The sequence below is a fragment of the Natrix helvetica genome (assembly GCF_964273705.1).
Source record: "Natrix helvetica genome assembly, chromosome: 1".
NCBI lineage: Eukaryota > Metazoa > Chordata > Lepidosauria > Squamata > Natricidae > Natrix > Natrix helvetica.
The window spans coordinates 294,842,325-294,861,036 of record NC_138548.1 but is presented as its reverse complement, the minus strand read 5'-3'; the positions used below and the strand labels follow the sequence as shown (position 1 = coordinate 294,861,036).

The following is an 18,712-nucleotide window of genomic DNA, read 5'->3' as shown; positions in this document are numbered from 1 at the left end:
CTGATTTACCAGGTTTGAATGTTTCTATCATATTTCTTGGTTACAAAATGATTTTCCATGGCATTAGAAAATATTTCAACACTTACAATGATAGAGATGAAACTAAAAGGAGACTTTTCCTCCGTCCAATAATATTAGATTGGCAGTGGATTTAAAATGTATCTTTAAAGAATGTATTAATTAATGGGCTCAGTTACTACAAAATACAATAGTGGCCATTGGTTTACAAGGCAATGGAGATAATTTGACTATCACAGATGATACTAGCCTCTACAGATTTATAATGTAAATTGCCACTGAACACCACTTGTTTGGGAAAAGATCCTGGGTTTGGGGGAGACCTCTTACTTTTATGGTATAATGGTGAACTATCCATATGTATTTTTCTAATCATTATAAAACAGAGTATTGATTATCTGAAGCATTTTTGATTTTTCAGTGCTCTCTGTAATTATGACCAGAGTCACTTTAATGCACAGATCTTTTTAACAACTACATACGTATTTCTAACTGTGTAGAACTGGTAAGAAAACAATTGTTCTTACAGATTTTTTTAGAGATAATTAAATAGATTTTTAGGTGAAAGATATAATGCAAGGAGAATGAAATGCAAAAGTATATTCACCTTTTCAAAATTCTTACACTGAAAATTCTTAAAATTCTACACCACCAAAATTTGGCCGAAGCACTTAACACTACATTTTTCTTTAAAATACCAATCATCTAAGATACTTTTATCAGATCATTTATTTTCTGCAAAATGTTAGATTCAGATATACAGCAAAGCTGAAGATTTCCCAAGAGTTTTGTTTGGATGTTATTTTTAGATTGACACAGATGGGATGTAGATTTATTCCCTCCCAAATGTTGAAAAAAAAGCACCTGGTCCAACTATCATTGTATTCATTCAAATCATTGCTCCTCTGATAAATTTGCAGAGGCATTAAAATGTACTTAGATGTTGTTATATAATTAGTCCAGTTAGAGATGGCTCCAATTGGTCTGCAGGAAACACAAAACACAGGAAAAAAAAAAGAAAATCCTAAAAATTGCCATAGTCAAAAACTTTATCTTGGATAGCTGGAGGAAATGTCTTAATAGGGGGTTAAAAAGCATGGAAAGGGGGAGGAGCCAACATCACAACGATACGGACATGCGGTCTCGATGCCCCAAGACCGCTGCCGATACTTTTGTCACTGGATGGTCCAATCGGACCTAAACCGTCCCATAGAGACGGTGAACAGGAAGAATATGTCTTGCTGATCTCAGGGACACCGCAAAGTCCATGATAGATCCAAGAGAAGTTCTTCAAGTTGGCGACAAAAAGCCCAGTCCCAAGCTGATGAAGTTGGGATGGCTCCGGAACAGAACAGAAGCAGAAAGAGAAAGTGTGTCCATCTGGTGAGGAAACTTTACTATTTTGGAAAAGACTGCCCAAAAATTTTTTTTTAAGTTAAATTAAATCCGAAAGCAGAAGAAAACAAGCGGCGAAATTAACCTATATTGGATTGCTTTGTATAGTGTGTTTCTTTTTCTATGTAATTCTACTTTGTGGATTGAAGTGCTCGCAACTTTTTTTTTCTTTTTAAAGAGAACGGATCAGTTTTTCTTCTTCTATTTTTTTATTTTTGTTTTTTAATCTATGGATTAAAGTCTTCTTTATTTCAACAAGGACTTTTATTTCTTGCTATTAATTCCATTTAAGAACTTTGTTTCTTATAAGTTTGAAATAACATTAGAGAGTGTGAAGCAATACTGCCACTTGGAGGCTGGAGGCTTGAGTTTTTGAAACAATGCACTTTCCCTTTTCCTTTTGCTCTCACTGACTTTGTATCTCGAGGCTTTGCAACTTGTTTATAGAAAGTGATAAGAAGCAAGCGCATGAATTGTTTATACAGGTGCACTTTGAGAGTCTTACTGGCAGTGGGAGAGAAAAAAAAGAGAACCTTCTTTTTTGAAGATCATAAATGAATTTGCATTTAAGCTAATTTAATATATGAAGCCTTGAAAGCCAGAGTGGCAGTATCTACCAGCTTGCCAAAATGGAACAATATTCAAAAGAAACATTAACTTTGCAAAACATCCTGGTCGGAATTCAAAATTTATTAGAAATAATAGAGAGAATCGAGAAGAAGATGGAAAAATTAGAGTTTATAATAGCAAAAAATGAAGGGGTCATAGTCCCAAAAATTGAAGGGGAAAATGATTACAAAGACAAGACAACTGATTACTTTACCAGTGGGGTGAACGTGGTTGAAAGTGGGAAAAGGGGAATATGGAAAAGGGAATTAGATCGACAGGAATTCTACCCCAGATTTCAAGGCATGGAAGAAGAAAAAAGAGAAAAAACGATGGATTTAAGGAGAGAAAACTTCTCAGAAGCACGATTGAAACCAAAGATAAGGTGATTAAAGTAGCAGATCAAGGGCATTGAGATTACTTAAGTGATGCTACAAGCAACAAGTGCGGAGAGAAGACTACAAAAAATTTATTAAGGAAATAAATAGAAGATCAATTCCACAAATGACAAAAGAAATAAGACTGTATTATTGCTGGAAGGATACAGGCTGATATATGAAAGTTGATAATAAAAAATTAGTTAATTTTAGTAATTATTGATTAGTAATTTAGTAATCTCTAGAATGCTATGTTAAATAAATAATTGATAAGGATAATAAGGTACATACATGTGTTGGTTTGATGAGAGGAAATTTGATATAATTAGCGAATGAATTTCTGTTAATAAATAATAACTATAACAATAACAATGAAATGACAAGGGGTATAGTTAACAATATATATATGTACTGGTTCAATAAAAGGAATTGGGATATAAATTGTAAACAGCGATTTGGAACGGAGGATTAGAAACCTTGTTATCAAACATAATGTTTACTTAGAACATGCTATAAAGGGGTAATGTTATTGGATGATATTAGAAATAATTAATGAAATGCTACTATTTGGTTGTGTTTTTAATTTTGGACTATTTCATGCAAAAGGTTAAAACAACCACAGTCAAATGAGAAGCATGGTATGTTAATAGTAAGATATATAAAGATTTTTGATTTAGAATATATAATGTGATTTGAATTATAAGTAATGTGGAAGAGATGCATGAAAGTTATTTCTACCCAATTGACACACTTCTACAATATGATTAGTGATTAGTAATTTAGTAATCTTTAAAGTGATATGTTAAATAAATAATTGATAATGATAACAAGGTACACACATGTGTTGGTTTGAGAGGAAACCTAATATAATTAGCGAATGAATTTCTGTTAATAAATAATAACTATAACAATAACAATGAAATGACAAGGGGTATAGTTAACAATATATATATGTACTGGCTAAATAAAAGGAATTGGGATACAAATAGTAAACAGCGACTTGGAAAAGAGGATTAGAAATTTTGTTATCAAACATAATTAATTCTTACATAGAACATGTTATAAAGGTGTAATGTTATTGGATGATATTAGAAATAATTAATGAAATGTCATCATGTGGCTGTGTTTTTAATTTTGGATTCTTTCATGCAAAAGGATGTTAAAACAATTATAGTTAAATGAGAATTGTGGGATGTTGATAGTAAGATATATAAAGATTTTTTATTTAAAATATACAATGTGATATGAACTATACGTAATGACTGTGGAAGAGATACACAAAAGATGATATTTTTTGTGTGTTGTGTTTGTCTGCTTAATCAAAATGAAAAAAATATTTTCAAAAAAAAAGCATGGAAAGCAGTTCTATTTCTGGGGGGAAGTAGTTTTATGGCACTTTAATGATTAATCAATTTTATCATCAAATAAGCTCTATGGATTATGTCAGCTTCTTCAGATGAGTTGTCTAATGAAAGCATAAACTAAAAAAGGATTTTGTTGCACATGGTGGTCATGGCTTGTGCGTGACGCATCCGGCTTGTGGGCTACCAGTTTGACAGGCCTGATCTAAACTATGCTGCTGTGGAAGAGAATAGCTCTTTTTCCACTATCTTTCTCCCTTTGTGGCTCATATTTGCTACATTGCTATGCAGGATAACAAATTTGATGGAAATCACATTTATTTTAAGAGTTTTGTGCTAAATTGGATAGGCTGCTAATTGAAACAATTTTAACCTTAATTGCTACATGTCAGTCTTCATGTTTTAGTTCAGGGATCAGCAACCTTAAACACTCAAAGAGCCATAAAGATCCTAACCGGAAGCCCCCCATTCAATTCTGGAGCCGACCGGAAATCCGGTTTCCCCACCATAGAGTCTCCTCCTAGCGCGCCGTCCTTTTTTCCTCTACCTGTCCTAACCGTAAGCCCTATCAATTGTGAAGCTGACCAGAAAACCCACTCCTTGCCATAGAGTCTCCTCCTGGGGCTTTCCACCCTCCCTAACCGGAAGTTCCTCTCAAAATCGTGGTGCCATGTTGTTAAGATTGGGTAATGGATAGGCACACACAGGCTTAACGGTAACAACAGCTCTTTATTAAGTACAAGAAGTGAGAACAATCCAGCGAAGGTTGAGTCTGACAGCAGCCCGTTTATAGGGAGCTGTCAGACCCTTTGACCAATAGGATTAAACTTCTGTTCCCACCGGAACAGAGGACCTTGGTGGAAACCACTGTAGTTAGAGTAAATATCTAACACATGTGGCAACAGGGAGCCACAGCAGAGGGATGAAAGAGCCACATGAGGCTCCCAAGCCACAGGTTGCTGACCCCTGTTTTAGTTCATTCTTATCTATTATTTATTTTTAATTTTGTATTATTAACATTTTTTGAAATATTGAAAGTCTGAAAGGCAGCAGCTGGTATATTTTTGAAATAAATAAATAATTTATGTATAGACTAAGCTTGCTTAGGACTATACTGCAGAAATTTAATTCTCCATACTTACCTTAGTACAAGCACATGCCACTAAAATAATTTGGACTTATTTCCAAATAAATGTGATTACGCTGTTATGTAAACACTACACATACATTTGTAGTAAATGCCATTAAATTAAACACAGTTGATAAAACACACATAAACTGAGGCTAAAGAAACTATAAAATTTAAAAACTGATAAAATTTATTCTGAGGTACAAAACAGTAGAGCTGTTGGGCACAGGTAGTGAAGCAGATGGGAATTAATGAATTCTGTTACATTATTAAATATGCATACAAGTAAATATTTGTGGTTTGTTATATTCTGATCTATTTCATAATAAACTTTCTACCAGAAGTTCCTTACATTTCTTATTGAAGAGTTTGGAATTTGGAGGTAAATAAGAAATAGATAATTAATAATCAGCTTCAATAACATATAAAAATAACATGTAAAACATTGCATAGACCAAATCATCTATACAATTTCTAGTCACTAATTTTGAAGCATTAAGCTGTAATAGTAAAAAAAAACTGCCTTATGTCAAACACAAATACATGTCTACTTCAGTAACTTCATCTTATACTGAATCAAGTTATTTTGGGCCATCACTAGCCCAAAATCATTACATGATTTTGACTGCAAAATTCCAAATGATCACTCTATAGTAGCAGAGTTGCTATTTTCTACATTGTTTTTCTATTATCTAACAGTCAGTCAATTTTGGTAACTCCACCTCAGCTGGTACTCATTTGGGTTTATGGATGTCTGATTACATTCTTGGGGAAAAATAGAGCAGACTAGGTTCGGACAATTCTTCTATAAGGTAGTGTAAATCTTTATGTTCAGAAGTAATCCTTGTAAGAATTGTATTTTCCCATTACCATAGTACCATCAAATCTATAAACCAATAGTTGCTGAAAAGTCTACAGTCCACTTTTTTACAAATAATCATGGTAGATTCATGATTTCTTCCAAGTTGTCAATTGCCACAAACGATGCAACCTTTGTGTTTAAGGGATATATTGTTGCTGCTTCAGTGCTGCCACACTGCTGCACCACCGCACTATAAATATTAGCTGCAGTCACGTAATATCATTTCCAACTTCCTACAAGAAAAGTCAATGGGGAAGCTGGCTTACTCACTTACCTAACTTACAATGTTGGCTAGCTGGGGAATTCTGACATGTCTAATTCTCACTAGTATCCCCTACATGTTAAGACCGGCCTTTTTCTAGTGGGGAGGGGGGGAGAGCTAAAAGGGCTAAAACAGACAAAGCAGCTACACTGGTTTAGCACACTCAGCGGCGTAGGGCGCAGAACTACAGTAGAAACATTGACGGGAGGGGCCCCTGGATCTCGGATGCCTCTTAGCCACGCCCCCTCCGACTTCTGCCAAATACGCCAAGGGGCAGGAACGTCGCTCTCGCGCTCCCGGAACAATCGCGTCTCTATTGTGTGTGACGTCATTTCCGCCCCAGCCGGAAGAAGGTGAAAGGAGCCAAATTTGATTTTGCAACCTAATAAGTAAGTTTGAGCCTGGATTTTTAAATTTTTTCTTTATTATTATTATCGAAGGATTTGAACTCGGTTGCGGTGCAGGAAGCGCTGTTTCCCTCCCTCTCCCCCCCCCCACATCTTTTCCCCCGCCCACGGAGGGTGGAGAGAAAAAATATATATGGTGGAAGCGTGTTGGGGTGTATAGGAGGGATAATTTGAAAGTCCAGTGGAGGGAGGGCAGGTCGAGACTTCCCTCATATTCCACTTGGTAACCAGAGAAACTGCGGAGACGTGATATCTCTTTCAAGTTCTAAATCAGGGGTCCCCAAACTTGGCAACTTTAAGACTTGTGAACTTCAACTCTGGCTGGAGAATTCTGGGAATTGAAGTCCACAAGTCTTAAAGTTGCCAGGCTTGAAGACCTCTGTCCTAAATCCAGGAAAGCCTCAATTCGATCTGGTCCTTGCCGAGTCCTTTCAGTGATGCTGCCGTTACTAAATGCTGTATCTCTGTTTCTTTGCTAGCGTTTTCCAGCTTCGTAGAGTAAGTGCAGGCTTAGTGGAACAACTTGCCTCCAGAAGTTGTGAAAGCTCTAAAACTAGAATAGAATAACAGCTGGAACGGTCCTTGGAGGTCTTACAGTCCAACCCCCTGCTCAGGCAGGTGAACCTACACCACTTCAGACAAATGGTTGTCCAACATCTTCTTAAAGACTTCCAGTGTTGGGGCATTCACAACTTCTGGAGGCAGGTTGTTCCACTGATTAATTGTTCTAACTGTCAGGAAATTTCTCCTTAGTTCTAAGTTGCTTCTCTCCTTGATTAGTTTCCATTCATTGCTTCTTATCCTATCCTCAGGTGCTTAGAAAATAGTTTGACTCCATCTTTGTGGCAACCCCTGAGATATTGGAACCCTGCTATCATGTCATCCCTAGTCCTTCTTTTCATTAAACCAAACCTACCCAATTCCAGTAACTGGTCTTTAAATGTTTTAGGCTCCAGTCCCTTAATCATTTTTGTTGCTCTTTTCTGCACTCCCTCAACATCTTTTTTACATTGTGGCGACCAGAACTGGATGCAGTATTCCACATGTGACCTTACCAAGGTATTATAAAGTGGTATTAACGCTTCATGTGATCTTGATTGTATTCCTGAGCTGCTAATGCAGCCTAGAACTGTATTGGCTTTTTGGCAGCTGCAGCACACTGCTAGCTCATATTTAAGTGATTGTCCACTAGGACCCCAAGATCCCTCTCACAGTTACTACTATTGAATGAGGTACCACCTAAACTGTACCTGAGTTTGGTTTTTCTTGACTAAATGTAGAACCCTACTTTTTTCACTATTTCACTGGAAGTTTTTAAGAAGAGATTGGACAACCATTTGTCTGAAATGGAATAGGTTTACCTGCCTGAGTTTGGTTAGAAGACATCCAAGGTCCCTTCCAACTCCGTTATTCTGCTTTGTTTCTCCTCAATGTCTGGATGACGGAGAGTCTAGTACTTCCAATGGAGAAATGCCCCTGACTTGTTTGCAAAGTAGTCAGTAGTCCTGCTACCAAGCATCTGTATTATGAGCTGCACAGACTTCTATTTTGTTTTACAAGTTGCCCAGTTAGGAAATTGGGTGCAATGGTGTAATGTCAGATGGGAGTAGTATGGGATGTTTTGTATATCAGTTGCAGTTTGGAAGGAGAGGAAGACATTTTTGAGAAGTGACATTCTTATTGACTTTAAATGCTTATTATGTCATGTTCTGATTTGTAAAAAGCCCTTGTGAAGTTGATAAATCAATACAAAATAATGCTGAGCTTTGATATTTGTATATTTGACTGGAGAACAAAGATATTTGTTCTCCAGTCATCAAACACAACTTAATGTTCTGAGTCATTGATATGGGCTGTTCTATTCTGGATATTCAACATATATACATGTGATAGAAGTTCTAGATATCTATGGAGATTCTCAGTCATCCAGGTCATGGTTGTGAACTGAAGAAGAACTGAAGAAGTGTCTTGGATGAGAAGTGAAAAGTTTTCAAGTAAAAACAAAATCTAGCTACCTTTTGAAAAAGCATCTTTGGGACAAGTTCTGGATAGATTTTCCTGTGGGACCATTTATTTAAAATCCTTAAAAAGTGTTTTCCTTTGTAGAAGAGGGTCTTCCATGCTTGAGCCTTACATTGTTGTTTTGAAATTATAGATCATGCCTATCCGTGCCCATTGTACCATCTGTTCTGATTTCTTTGACAATAAGACTGATGTTGCAGCTATTCACTGTGGACATACTTTCCACCATTTGTGGTGAGTATATGAATAAAAATGGTGTCAGATGTTCTTAAAGAACATAAATATCTTTCTTGAGTCTTATGTTTTACTACATTGTTTTCATCTTATTTCTGCATATGTAATACAGTTCTTTATTAGGATTGATCAATGACATTGAGGCATATGGAATAGTTTTGTTTAGGAAAAATACATTGATTGCTAAGTTTTTAAGTCTTATCAAAAATGTGCTTCTGGGGAGTTATAAAAATTGTGAATAAAAACTATCCACATTTTGGGAGTTATTAATGCAAATCTGTAATTGTTCTGTTTTAGCAATTTGTGACTTTTATTCTCTTCTGTCAAAAATATTAAGTCATGTTCAAGATTTTAAATTCTGTAAGAGCTGATATTAGCATAGGCTCATTATTGAGTCATTTCAAAGCTAATTTTTATAGTGACAGTTACATATTTTTGTTTGTACAATTTATGCATATTTTCTGAAGATCTGTCAAAAATAACACTTCCATGCAACTTAGATATTCCGAAGACATATTTGTATCTATCTTAAAATAATACACATTTTTAAACAATTTCAGAAATTCTTTACGTTTGCGTCCCCAAAATCTAGCATGCCATGCTACTATTGGCAAACTGTCCATTGCTGTGATACTTTAAGCTGTGATTTAAGTGAAACTTGAACAGCCTCGAAAGCTGTAGTGTATATAATAGTGCTGTACTTTAACTATGCAGAACTTTAACTTTGAACTCATTAGCAGTCATAACAATAAATATGTGTTCTATTTGTCACCGTGGATTGTTCAAGGATTTATATCCTGCAATCTAGTTAATTTTTAAAACGTATGGCTGCCTCTGGAAACAATTTGCACATAGATATATACCTTTTTTTCAGTTTGCACAATGCTCCAAACATAAAATAACCTCACAGGCTAAATATATACACTGAGCTTCATTGTTTTCTTGCAGATGGTTCATTACTCAAACTAGGTAACATCACAAGTGTAGCAAGTCTACCAAGCTCAGAGAGCACCAAGGATCCCTCATTTCAACCCTGAGCCAAAAATATTCTCCTTTATTGAGTATACCAATACCCTAAACTAGAATTTGGTTGGCTAGCTTGTGCTATATCGTACTATGCAAACACAACCCTGGTATTACTTGTTTGGCTTTGATTGTTTTTCCTATTTAATATTTTTAACAAAATCCTGTATCTTTGTTATCTATTCCCTCTGTCATTTGCCCTAGTCTCATCCAGTGGTTTGATACTGCACCAAGTCGGACCTGTCCACAGTGCAGAATCCAGGTAGGTCTTGCAGTGTTTGCTAATAGAAAGAATCTTTGGTTTTTAAATTTGCTAAGTATTTAGTTGTACAACTTGCCATTTCTTTGTCTGGGAAAGACATTAAAAAATATACCTGAATATCAGAGAGGACGACCTACACATTAAGATCTGAAGGAGAGGCCTTGTTAAAAGTGTGCCCTCTTTCAAAAGCTGTTTGAGGTTTCCTAATTAGGATGAATTCTTCTAGAAGTTTCAAATTCATCTTCCTTTAAGTATTAAATAATATGTTTCACCTTTGAATTCTCTTCATTGCAATTGTACATATGAATGTTAATATTTTAATTCAATGTTAGCAATCATGAGATTTCTTGTTAGATAGTGTAGAAAGTTAGCACCCACCCCTCTCCTAGAAGAATGAAATATTTTGAGAAATATTAAAAAGGTAGAATATTATATTTCCCTAAAGGAGAAACATGCTCTTGAAAAGCAGCCCCCACCTTTGTTAATAGTCCCAACAGACTGGGCCAACCTATCTACAAGACAAAAGGCCTTCAACTCCAGGATGATGGGATTATCCTTCAGGGCAAAGCCATTCATACTAATACTCTTCCGGAAGCTGCTGAAGACCTGGTTCTGCCAGCGGGCGTGGCGAACCCAAAATGGCATGGAGCTCATTAAATGGCTCGTGTGATCTGCTGTCGCTGGGGCAGGAAGTGATTTTGTTATATTGTACTATATTAATTTATTTGATTCTCTTTGTTAGTTTTTATTGTTTAAATGTGGTTTTATATTCTGTAAGCCACCATTCAGTGGTGTCATCATGGGCGAATAGGCGGAAATATAAATTTAATAAATAAATTCAGCCATAATAGGAACTGCATTGCATCAGCCCAAGTTTCAACCAAGCTTGACTCAGATAGCCTATAAAGTTAGCAGTGATCCCTACAACAACCAATAGAATACATTTCTTGCACAGGAACAGGAAGCTCAAGGGCAAGGCCCAAGAGAGGGTATAAATAACACTCACTCTCCACTCCCATGTGGTCAGCTACCCAGAATCACATGTGCTTGGTGGTTCTGCTTCACCATTAAACCATCTTTCCAATCAGCCTCCATGTTCCCAGTGTCTTTCTCCCCACTTTGACCTGAACCCAGATGGACATTTCTTCCAACAACAGAATAGCAGGATCTACATCTAAAGTATTTTTTAAATCTTATGACAGTGCTATTTTTATAAGTAGTCCTCAACTTACAATCATTCATTCAAATTACAACGGTGCTGAAAAAAGGGACTCACAACTTGTACCCAGAGTTACAGCCGTTGCAGCACCCTGTGATCAATGAACAAAATGTAGGTGCTTGATGCTCTCGCACTTCAAGAGCACTTCAGTTCTCCCCAGTCGCCTATCTCCTTCTTTTAACCCACTGTTACCCTGCCTTGTAGTGCAGCAAGCAACTCCAGGAAGCCTCAGTCACCCCATCCTAGCTCAGCAAGTGCTAGCAAGCATTCACTCATCTAAGTGCCTTCCTTAAAGCAGCACCGCATGGCTGCTCAGCAGAGCAGCGCCAGCAAATATTTACCCAGCTGCCTTCTCTCTCAGTTCTCCACACTGAAATTTCATCTTTTGCATCCAGCTATCCTAGCCAAAGCAAAAGGGCTTTACTACCGTGTTTCCCCGAAAATAAGACAGGCTCTTGTTTTATTTTGACCCACGAAATATGGCCTTGGTCTTATTATCGGGGGTGGGTGGGGTGGGGGTCTTATTTGCGCTGGCCGAGCGACTGGCCAGCACTGCTCTGATGTCTCCTGTCACCACCCTGCGTCGGGTTGGGCTTTCTTTGCGAGGGGGACAATCTGGGGAGTGAGAGAGTTAGGAAGCCTGGGTTGGCGGGGGCAGTTTCTCCAGTAAAGCGTCTGATTCATCCCCAGGGGTGAGCGTTTTGCCTGCTCTCTGCCCCAGCTTGGAAGCTGCAGAGGAAGCCTGCCATGCCCGGCGAGGGGGGGAGAAGAGACGACAAGAGAAGGCAGGTCTCGCTCCACACCTCTCACTTCTCCTCCACCCCACCTGCCACCCCTCTCGCTAAAGAGACGGTGGGGAAGGGAAGCAGACTGGATTCTGTTAGCATTGGGGCGGGGTGGGAGGAGTTGGGCTGCGAGACACGCATCCTACCCAAGACTTGCAGCTCTGTCGTGTTTCTCGCTGTTTTGTCCAGGGAAGCACCCTGTAAAAAAAAATCTCGCGAGTTCAACTTCCCTGGACAAAACAGCGAGGAACACAACAGAGCTGCAAGTCTCAGGTAGGATGCATGTCTCGCAGCCCAACTCCTCCCACCCCGTCCCAATGCTAAAAGAATCTAGGCTGCTTCCTTTCCCCACCATCTTTTAGCGAGATGGGTGGCAGGTGGGGTGGGGGAGAAGCGAGAGGTGTGGAGCAAGACGTGGCTCCTCTTGCTGTCACTTCTCCCTCCCCTCCCCGGGCATAGCAGGCTTCCTCTGCAGCTTCCAAGCCAGGGCAGAGAGATGACGAAGGGTGAAACGTTCACCCCTGGGGATGAATCAGATGCTTCACTGGAGAAACGGACACACGCCAGCCCAGGCTTCCTAAATCTCTTGCTCCCCAGATTGTCCGCCTTGCAAAGAAAGCCCAACCCGATGCAAACGCCGCCTCCAGCCACCTCTTCATCCTGGTGAAACTACGTTTTGAAAGAATGATCTGCGGGGGGGGGATTTCCTGCACATTGGCAGTGGCGTCTCCTCACAGGGCTTCTCCCGATGTCCCAGGGGCGAAGCAACATCCCATAAAGGAAGGCATGGAAATCCATACAACTGGGGATGTCAGAAGAAGCCTTGTGAGAAGACGCTGCTGCCAACGTGCAGGAAATCTCCTCCCCCTCCCCCTTCAGATAGTCTTGTGGGCTGGCCGGAGAAGTCTTCAATGAAATTCGCTCTGTCTGTGCCTCTGCAGGCAGCAGTATCTCCTCGCAGGTCTCATTCTTCCTTCTCTTTGGCTGATTCTCATATATTTTCAAGCAAAACACTGCCAAGAGAGGGAAGTATCTCTTCTCCCTTCCTTGCCAAACTTTGCGTGTAGACATAACGTTTCACAAAGCTCCTTAATCCGCGGCTGTTGGCTCCCTCGCTTTGTGTTTTTTATACACATACCGACATACCCACCCTTCCTGGGAATGCCGTTTCCCACTCCCAAGATTCCGTTTCCAAGGAAAGAAAAGCGCTGGGGCTGCACTGGACATTCCCCCCTGCCCTGACTCCTGTCAGCCTCAACTTTGCTCCTGAAACCCTGCGGGCCACATCTCTGCTTGAGCTCAGCCGAAGGGGGGGGGGCTGAGGGCAAGGGCGAGATGAAGCTGATTGTTTCCCCTTTGCCTCCTCTCCCAAAAGCAGTCTCGGGCGCAGCCACTTTTGCAGCAGGAGACTCAAGCCGGCCTTCCGAAGGGTACTGTAGCAGCAGCTATCCACAATTTCTTTACCCTTATTTTGTCCCGATCCACGTGGCTCACTGGGCCACGTGGGTCGGGACGAAATAATGCTAAAAAAAATTGTGGATAACTGCTGCTACAGTACGCTTCGAAAGGCCGGTGCGAGGCGCGTGGGGTGCATCACTTGGCCTCCTGCTGCTTTTGTGGCTGTAATCGATGGCAAAAGCAGCCGCACTTGCTGGAGGCCATGGCCTGAGCAGCACCCATAAATCAGCTGTTTTTTTAATGGAAGCCAGATCGGCTCAACTGATCTGATTAAGGAGCCGAGAAGCGCTGAGGTGACCAGGGAAGTAAAGGGCTTCATCCTGTACTTGCCACGGCACCCTTTCACTAGGGCTTATTTTCGGGGGAGGGCGTATATTTATACCCACCTCAAAAACCAGGCAAAAATCAGGACTGGTCTTATTAGCAGGGCATGTCGTATTTTCGGGGAAACATGGTACATACCTATAGCTATGCTAATCTGGGGTATTAATTCCTTTTAAATCATGCCTGAATTGTAGATCTTCAACAAATTATGTACTTTATAGGGCTGCTGCTGGCATAAATAACACATATATGTAAAGTATTCTCATGAATTGGTAGCTGCAATCACTGAGGATTGTTTATTTTTCCTGTTAGGTAAGAAGTTCTATTTCTACCATTTGACTTCATCTTTAAGGGAAAAAAAGCTGAAGATGATTTAGAATAGAATACTGTATCCAGTTTTGGTCATCATATTATAAAAGAGATGTTGAAACTCTAGAAAGAGTGCAGAAAAAAGCAACAAAGATGATTAAGGGACTGGAAGCTAAAGCATATGAAGAACGGTTGCAAGAATTGGCTATGTCTAGTTTAGTGAAAAGAAGGACTAGGAGTGACATGATAACAGTGTTCCAATATTTGAGGGGCGACCACAAAGAAGAGGAGGTCAGGCTATTCTCCAAAGCACCAGAAAGCAAGACAAGAAACAATGGATGGTAATTAATCAAGGAGAGAAGCAACTTAGAACTCAGGAGAAATTTCTTAACTGATTCACCAGTGGAACGGCTTGCCTTCAGAAATTGTGGATGCTCCATCACTGAAGGCTTTTAAGAAGAGATGGGCAGCAACTACCTGGAATGATATAAGGTCTCCTGCTTGAACAGGAGATTGGGCTAGAAGACCTCCAAAATCCCTTCCAACTCTTATTCTGTTCTGGTTGCTTTTAATAGACATTCCCTTAGTCATGTATTTCTCAAACATAAACTTTTTATAGGAATATGAATGTACAGATTATTATACTTTAAGGTTTGTTATGGAGTTGAATGTTGCTTTTCTTGTGCTAAGATTGATGCACACTGTAGAAAAATAATTCGTTACTATTCATCAATGGTAGATAGCATGAGTATTACAAAACTGACTGCCCACATATTAGAAGAGGATTTGGTAGGGGGTAGCGGCATTAAATTGCAGCTTTAGTTAAAGATTTACTGGCCTAATTCTGACCCAATTTTAATATTTTGAAATTAAGATTTAGTTGAGAGTTATTGCTCAGGTGAAGATGCTCAGATCTAATCTAATTGAAACTACGATGTACTTGAATAACAGCTCAGTTGCAACTATTTTTGAATTTCTTTCAGTGCAATTTGGATGTGAACTATTTTATTAATTTTAGAGTCCTTGAAGTTCTTTTCTTACTAAAATTACTAAATTTAAATTCTAGTTAAATCAGTTGCGTAATGCGTTCCGTTCAGCTATGTTTTGAAAGGTTTCAAACAGGATCTTTGGTGTTTTCCCTCTGCAACACAGAACGAAGTACGAAGTTTCGAATGATGAGTCAATTGTCAAGTGCTGAGCAGTGTGTTCTTATTTAATTGTGCTTCCACCTTTTTCTGTCCTTGTTGGGGTTTGGCCCTTATTGCTCTCCTGGCTTGTTGGTTTCCTCCATTGTTTCCCCACCTCGTGCATCTCTGGGTAACCACGCAGCCAGAACAAAATAACATCTTGTGAAAGAGTAACTATGCAATTAGCAAGTGTCATGATTGTATATAATACTTAGAACACAAAGCTGTAGCTGCACGGGGGAGGTGGGGATAACTATCACATTCAATTTCTTTTTCTTTTTTTTCATAAAGCAAATAGCACATATTTGGATTTGGCACAGCATGAGCTCAGCCTCAGATGCTAAGCTGAAACTGCCAGAGAACAAATTGCACTGACTTTCCAAAGGTGTGCGAGATATTTATGTCAACATTCCAAAACTCTGTGCTGGAAAGATGGCTGCAAATTTGGGAAGGAGTGCAGAGTGACAGTAGGAATGGGAAAGGTGTCACCTTAGGGTTGGTCCCATGTGTTTGGTAACTTACATGAATATTCCCGCTGTCCTTGAATCCCTAAATATACACTATATTGCCAAATGTATTCGCTCACCCATCCACATAATCAGAAGCAGTTGTGAGTGAATACTTTTGGCAATACAATGTATGTTTTCAATCTTGCAGAATTTAAATGTCCAGTGGATATACAAATATATATTATGTTGATGTGGAAGAAAGCTTTGTTTTACTTTTTATGTCCTGAGATAATTTTCTTTATATTGTGTTGCAATAAAATACAAATTATTGTTTTAGAAACAATTGTTCACATTTATTAACTGGGATTTTTTTTTTTACATGTTTTCTGTAGGTTGGGAAAAGGCACATAATCAACAAATTGTTTTTTGATGTTGCCCTAGAGGAGCAGTCCGAACTGGATGCAGAAAGTCTACAGGTAGGAAAATTGAACTTGCCTTGCAAAAGTTTACACCTATTGCAGGTAGTGCCCTTTAGTGACTACAATTGAAGCCGGTGATTCAGTTGTTAAGTGAAGCAGTCAGTAAGTAAAACTGCAAGCGTGCTTATGATCTTACTTTTCCTTTGCTTTACAGACCTGAAAGGTTGTAAATGCAAGGATTGGTCACAAAGTTACTTTTTTGACATCGGCCATAACTGCAAATGGTCACCGTACAAGGTAGCCCCTGAACAATGTACTTGGAATAAGATTACTATTTCTAGTAAATAGTTAACTCTTACAAGATCTACAAGGGTGAATCTGCTTCTGCATTCCTTTGTATTTAAAACTTCATGCAGGCGGCATGGTTTTTTCCTTTTTACCTTGACTTTACTTTATGAGTCTACTGATAACTCCTTAAACATTGTGTTTAAACTGGGGTTAAGTGAGTTCTGCTATTGGTGTATTTTTAATGATTGAGATGCATTGTTTACTGAGGTATCATAAGTTTTTGCTTGTAGCAGTTTTAATTATTGCATGTTGCTCACTGTTGCACGATGGGCAGCCGTGTAAATTATTTAAATAAATAAAGTCTGAGAAGAATCTTTGCTTTCCCTTCTCTTAGTTAACATCTACATGAGAATTGTGGGCCACATCATCCAATGGCATGGAAATAGGTTTCATAAGTATGCTGATGATGCACAGTTGTAGATCCCAGCTGACCAAATGAAGCTGTTGAGGCGCTGTGTAGTATTGGGAAGCTTTTAGGATCTCAGTAGAAAATAACAGGTTCAGCCTTAGGCAAGACTGATGGATTGGCTATGTTCAGGAATTTCTCCTCTTTAATTCTTGATAGGATTGCTTTTCTCCAAGTGGTACTCATGTTTAATTTGAGGGTCCACTTGGGCTTATGGCACTCACTGAAAAAGTGACAAATCTATCTAGGAGAGCTTTTTGCATAGATCTGTAGATCCATTATATTCAGATTAGACCCTTTCCTTGGCCAACAGATTATTTTCAGTCCTTCATGCTACAGTCACCTCCCATTTGAACTGTTGCTATGCACAATACAAGGGACCCAGAATATATTTTTCTATACCTCTACTTCACCATTGCACTGGAAACTAGCGAACTACTAGTTGTAATTCAAGTGCTGATAGTTCATGGATCAGGAACTAGATATTTTCAATCTTACCTACTAGTCCTGTGAGATAAGGTGTGATCCAAGTCCCATCTACAAATCAACATCATTTTGTGAAACTTTAGAGATATGCTTCTCTGTTATTGCTCCTGGCCTCTGGGATAGCATTCTTCCTGAGGTCCATTTGGCCCCAACTTTGCTGACCTTTAGGAAAGCAATAAAAAGTTCCCCGAATCAAGGCGATCTGCGAACTGCTTGAATGGTGGTTGTTTGATTTTTGTGTATCTCCCAGTGCACTATTATTGCTATAGTTGGTCTTGTTTATTTAAATATATTTAAACCCACTGTTTGCTGCCTTGCATCATTTTGATTGAGGAAACCCTATACATTGAGAGAATCAATTATGAAATATTCAAATTGCTGCAAACTTGAGAAAAGGAAATAATTTGCAGTTATTGAAACAGTTATTATAAGAAAACAGTTAAATGTGGACGTGCAGCACTTCAGAGAGGAAGATAAAAAGGTGCTTAATATTAACACCTCTGTATAAAGATAGATATAGTGTGTATGCTCACATCCACTCTGAAGCATTTTATTATTTTTTGGCTTTGAATCTGATACATCTCCACTGTTAAATTTTATATTGTAATCCAGTGAGGTGGTTTTTTTTTATGTACTCACTTTTTCATGCAATCGGAATCGTTATCTAATGGTAGAAAGCTATTCTAGAATAAAAAGTTCATATGCGTAGAATATGCCAACCCAAATATGCTGAGGTTTGGTCTGTGCAGATGTTTTACTGTATGGCATGGCTTATAGGCAAGCATGAAATGCAGATGATACTTTAAAGTTGATGGAATTTTTAAAAAAGTTGGACATTTCATCAGGTTCTAAGATAGGGTGAGATGAACCTATTAATTAAATTTGGGTGGAGGGTAGTTACTGACGGTTTATGAGCTGTCTTTTCTGCAAATTTTGAAAAGCATTTTTCTGAAAAGGATCGTATGAACAAATGTTATAAGAATATTTATTTGCAATATGAATATTAACATGCTATACTATATTATGCCATGGTAAATGCAGGTTTGGAAACTTCAAAGAGAGAAAGCCAATATTGTGGGTTTTGTGTCCTTTTTTTGAAATATATAGTTCATTATCCAGTTTCCTAAAATGAAAAGTTTCATAACTTCAAATATTGATGTAGTTGATTAGTCAACTGTGAGGTTTCATTCAACATTTTCCTGGAGAAAGGAAATTTCTGGAAACTACCAGCCTTGCATCTTCTGTTATCTTACAATCCCACCCCCCAAATAATTTACAAAAGATAAAGGACCCTTTTAAATATACTAGATGTAACCCAAGAGGAAGATGGTTTTGAGATCTTGTAATCTCATTATTTTTTATTC

The 18,712-nt window shown here is 38.6% G+C and overlaps 1 protein-coding gene across 1 annotated transcript in view; it reads left to right on the top strand.

Moving 5' to 3' along the window:
* The first annotated feature begins 6,251 nt into the window (after window positions 1-6,251).
* TRAIP (TRAF interacting protein) overlaps window positions 6,252-18,712 on the top strand; it is a 38,381-nt gene continuing 25,920 nt past the window's right edge. Inside the window, exons 1-4 of the mRNA XM_081934325.1 lie at window positions 6,252-6,399; window positions 8,573-8,673; window positions 9,901-9,958; window positions 16,082-16,165. Coding sequence (XP_081790451.1) covers window positions 8,576-8,673; window positions 9,901-9,958; window positions 16,082-16,165 — 240 coding nt within the window. The 5' untranslated portion in view covers window positions 6,252-6,399; window positions 8,573-8,575. The remainder of the gene's footprint in view (window positions 6,400-8,572; window positions 8,674-9,900; window positions 9,959-16,081; window positions 16,166-18,712) is intronic.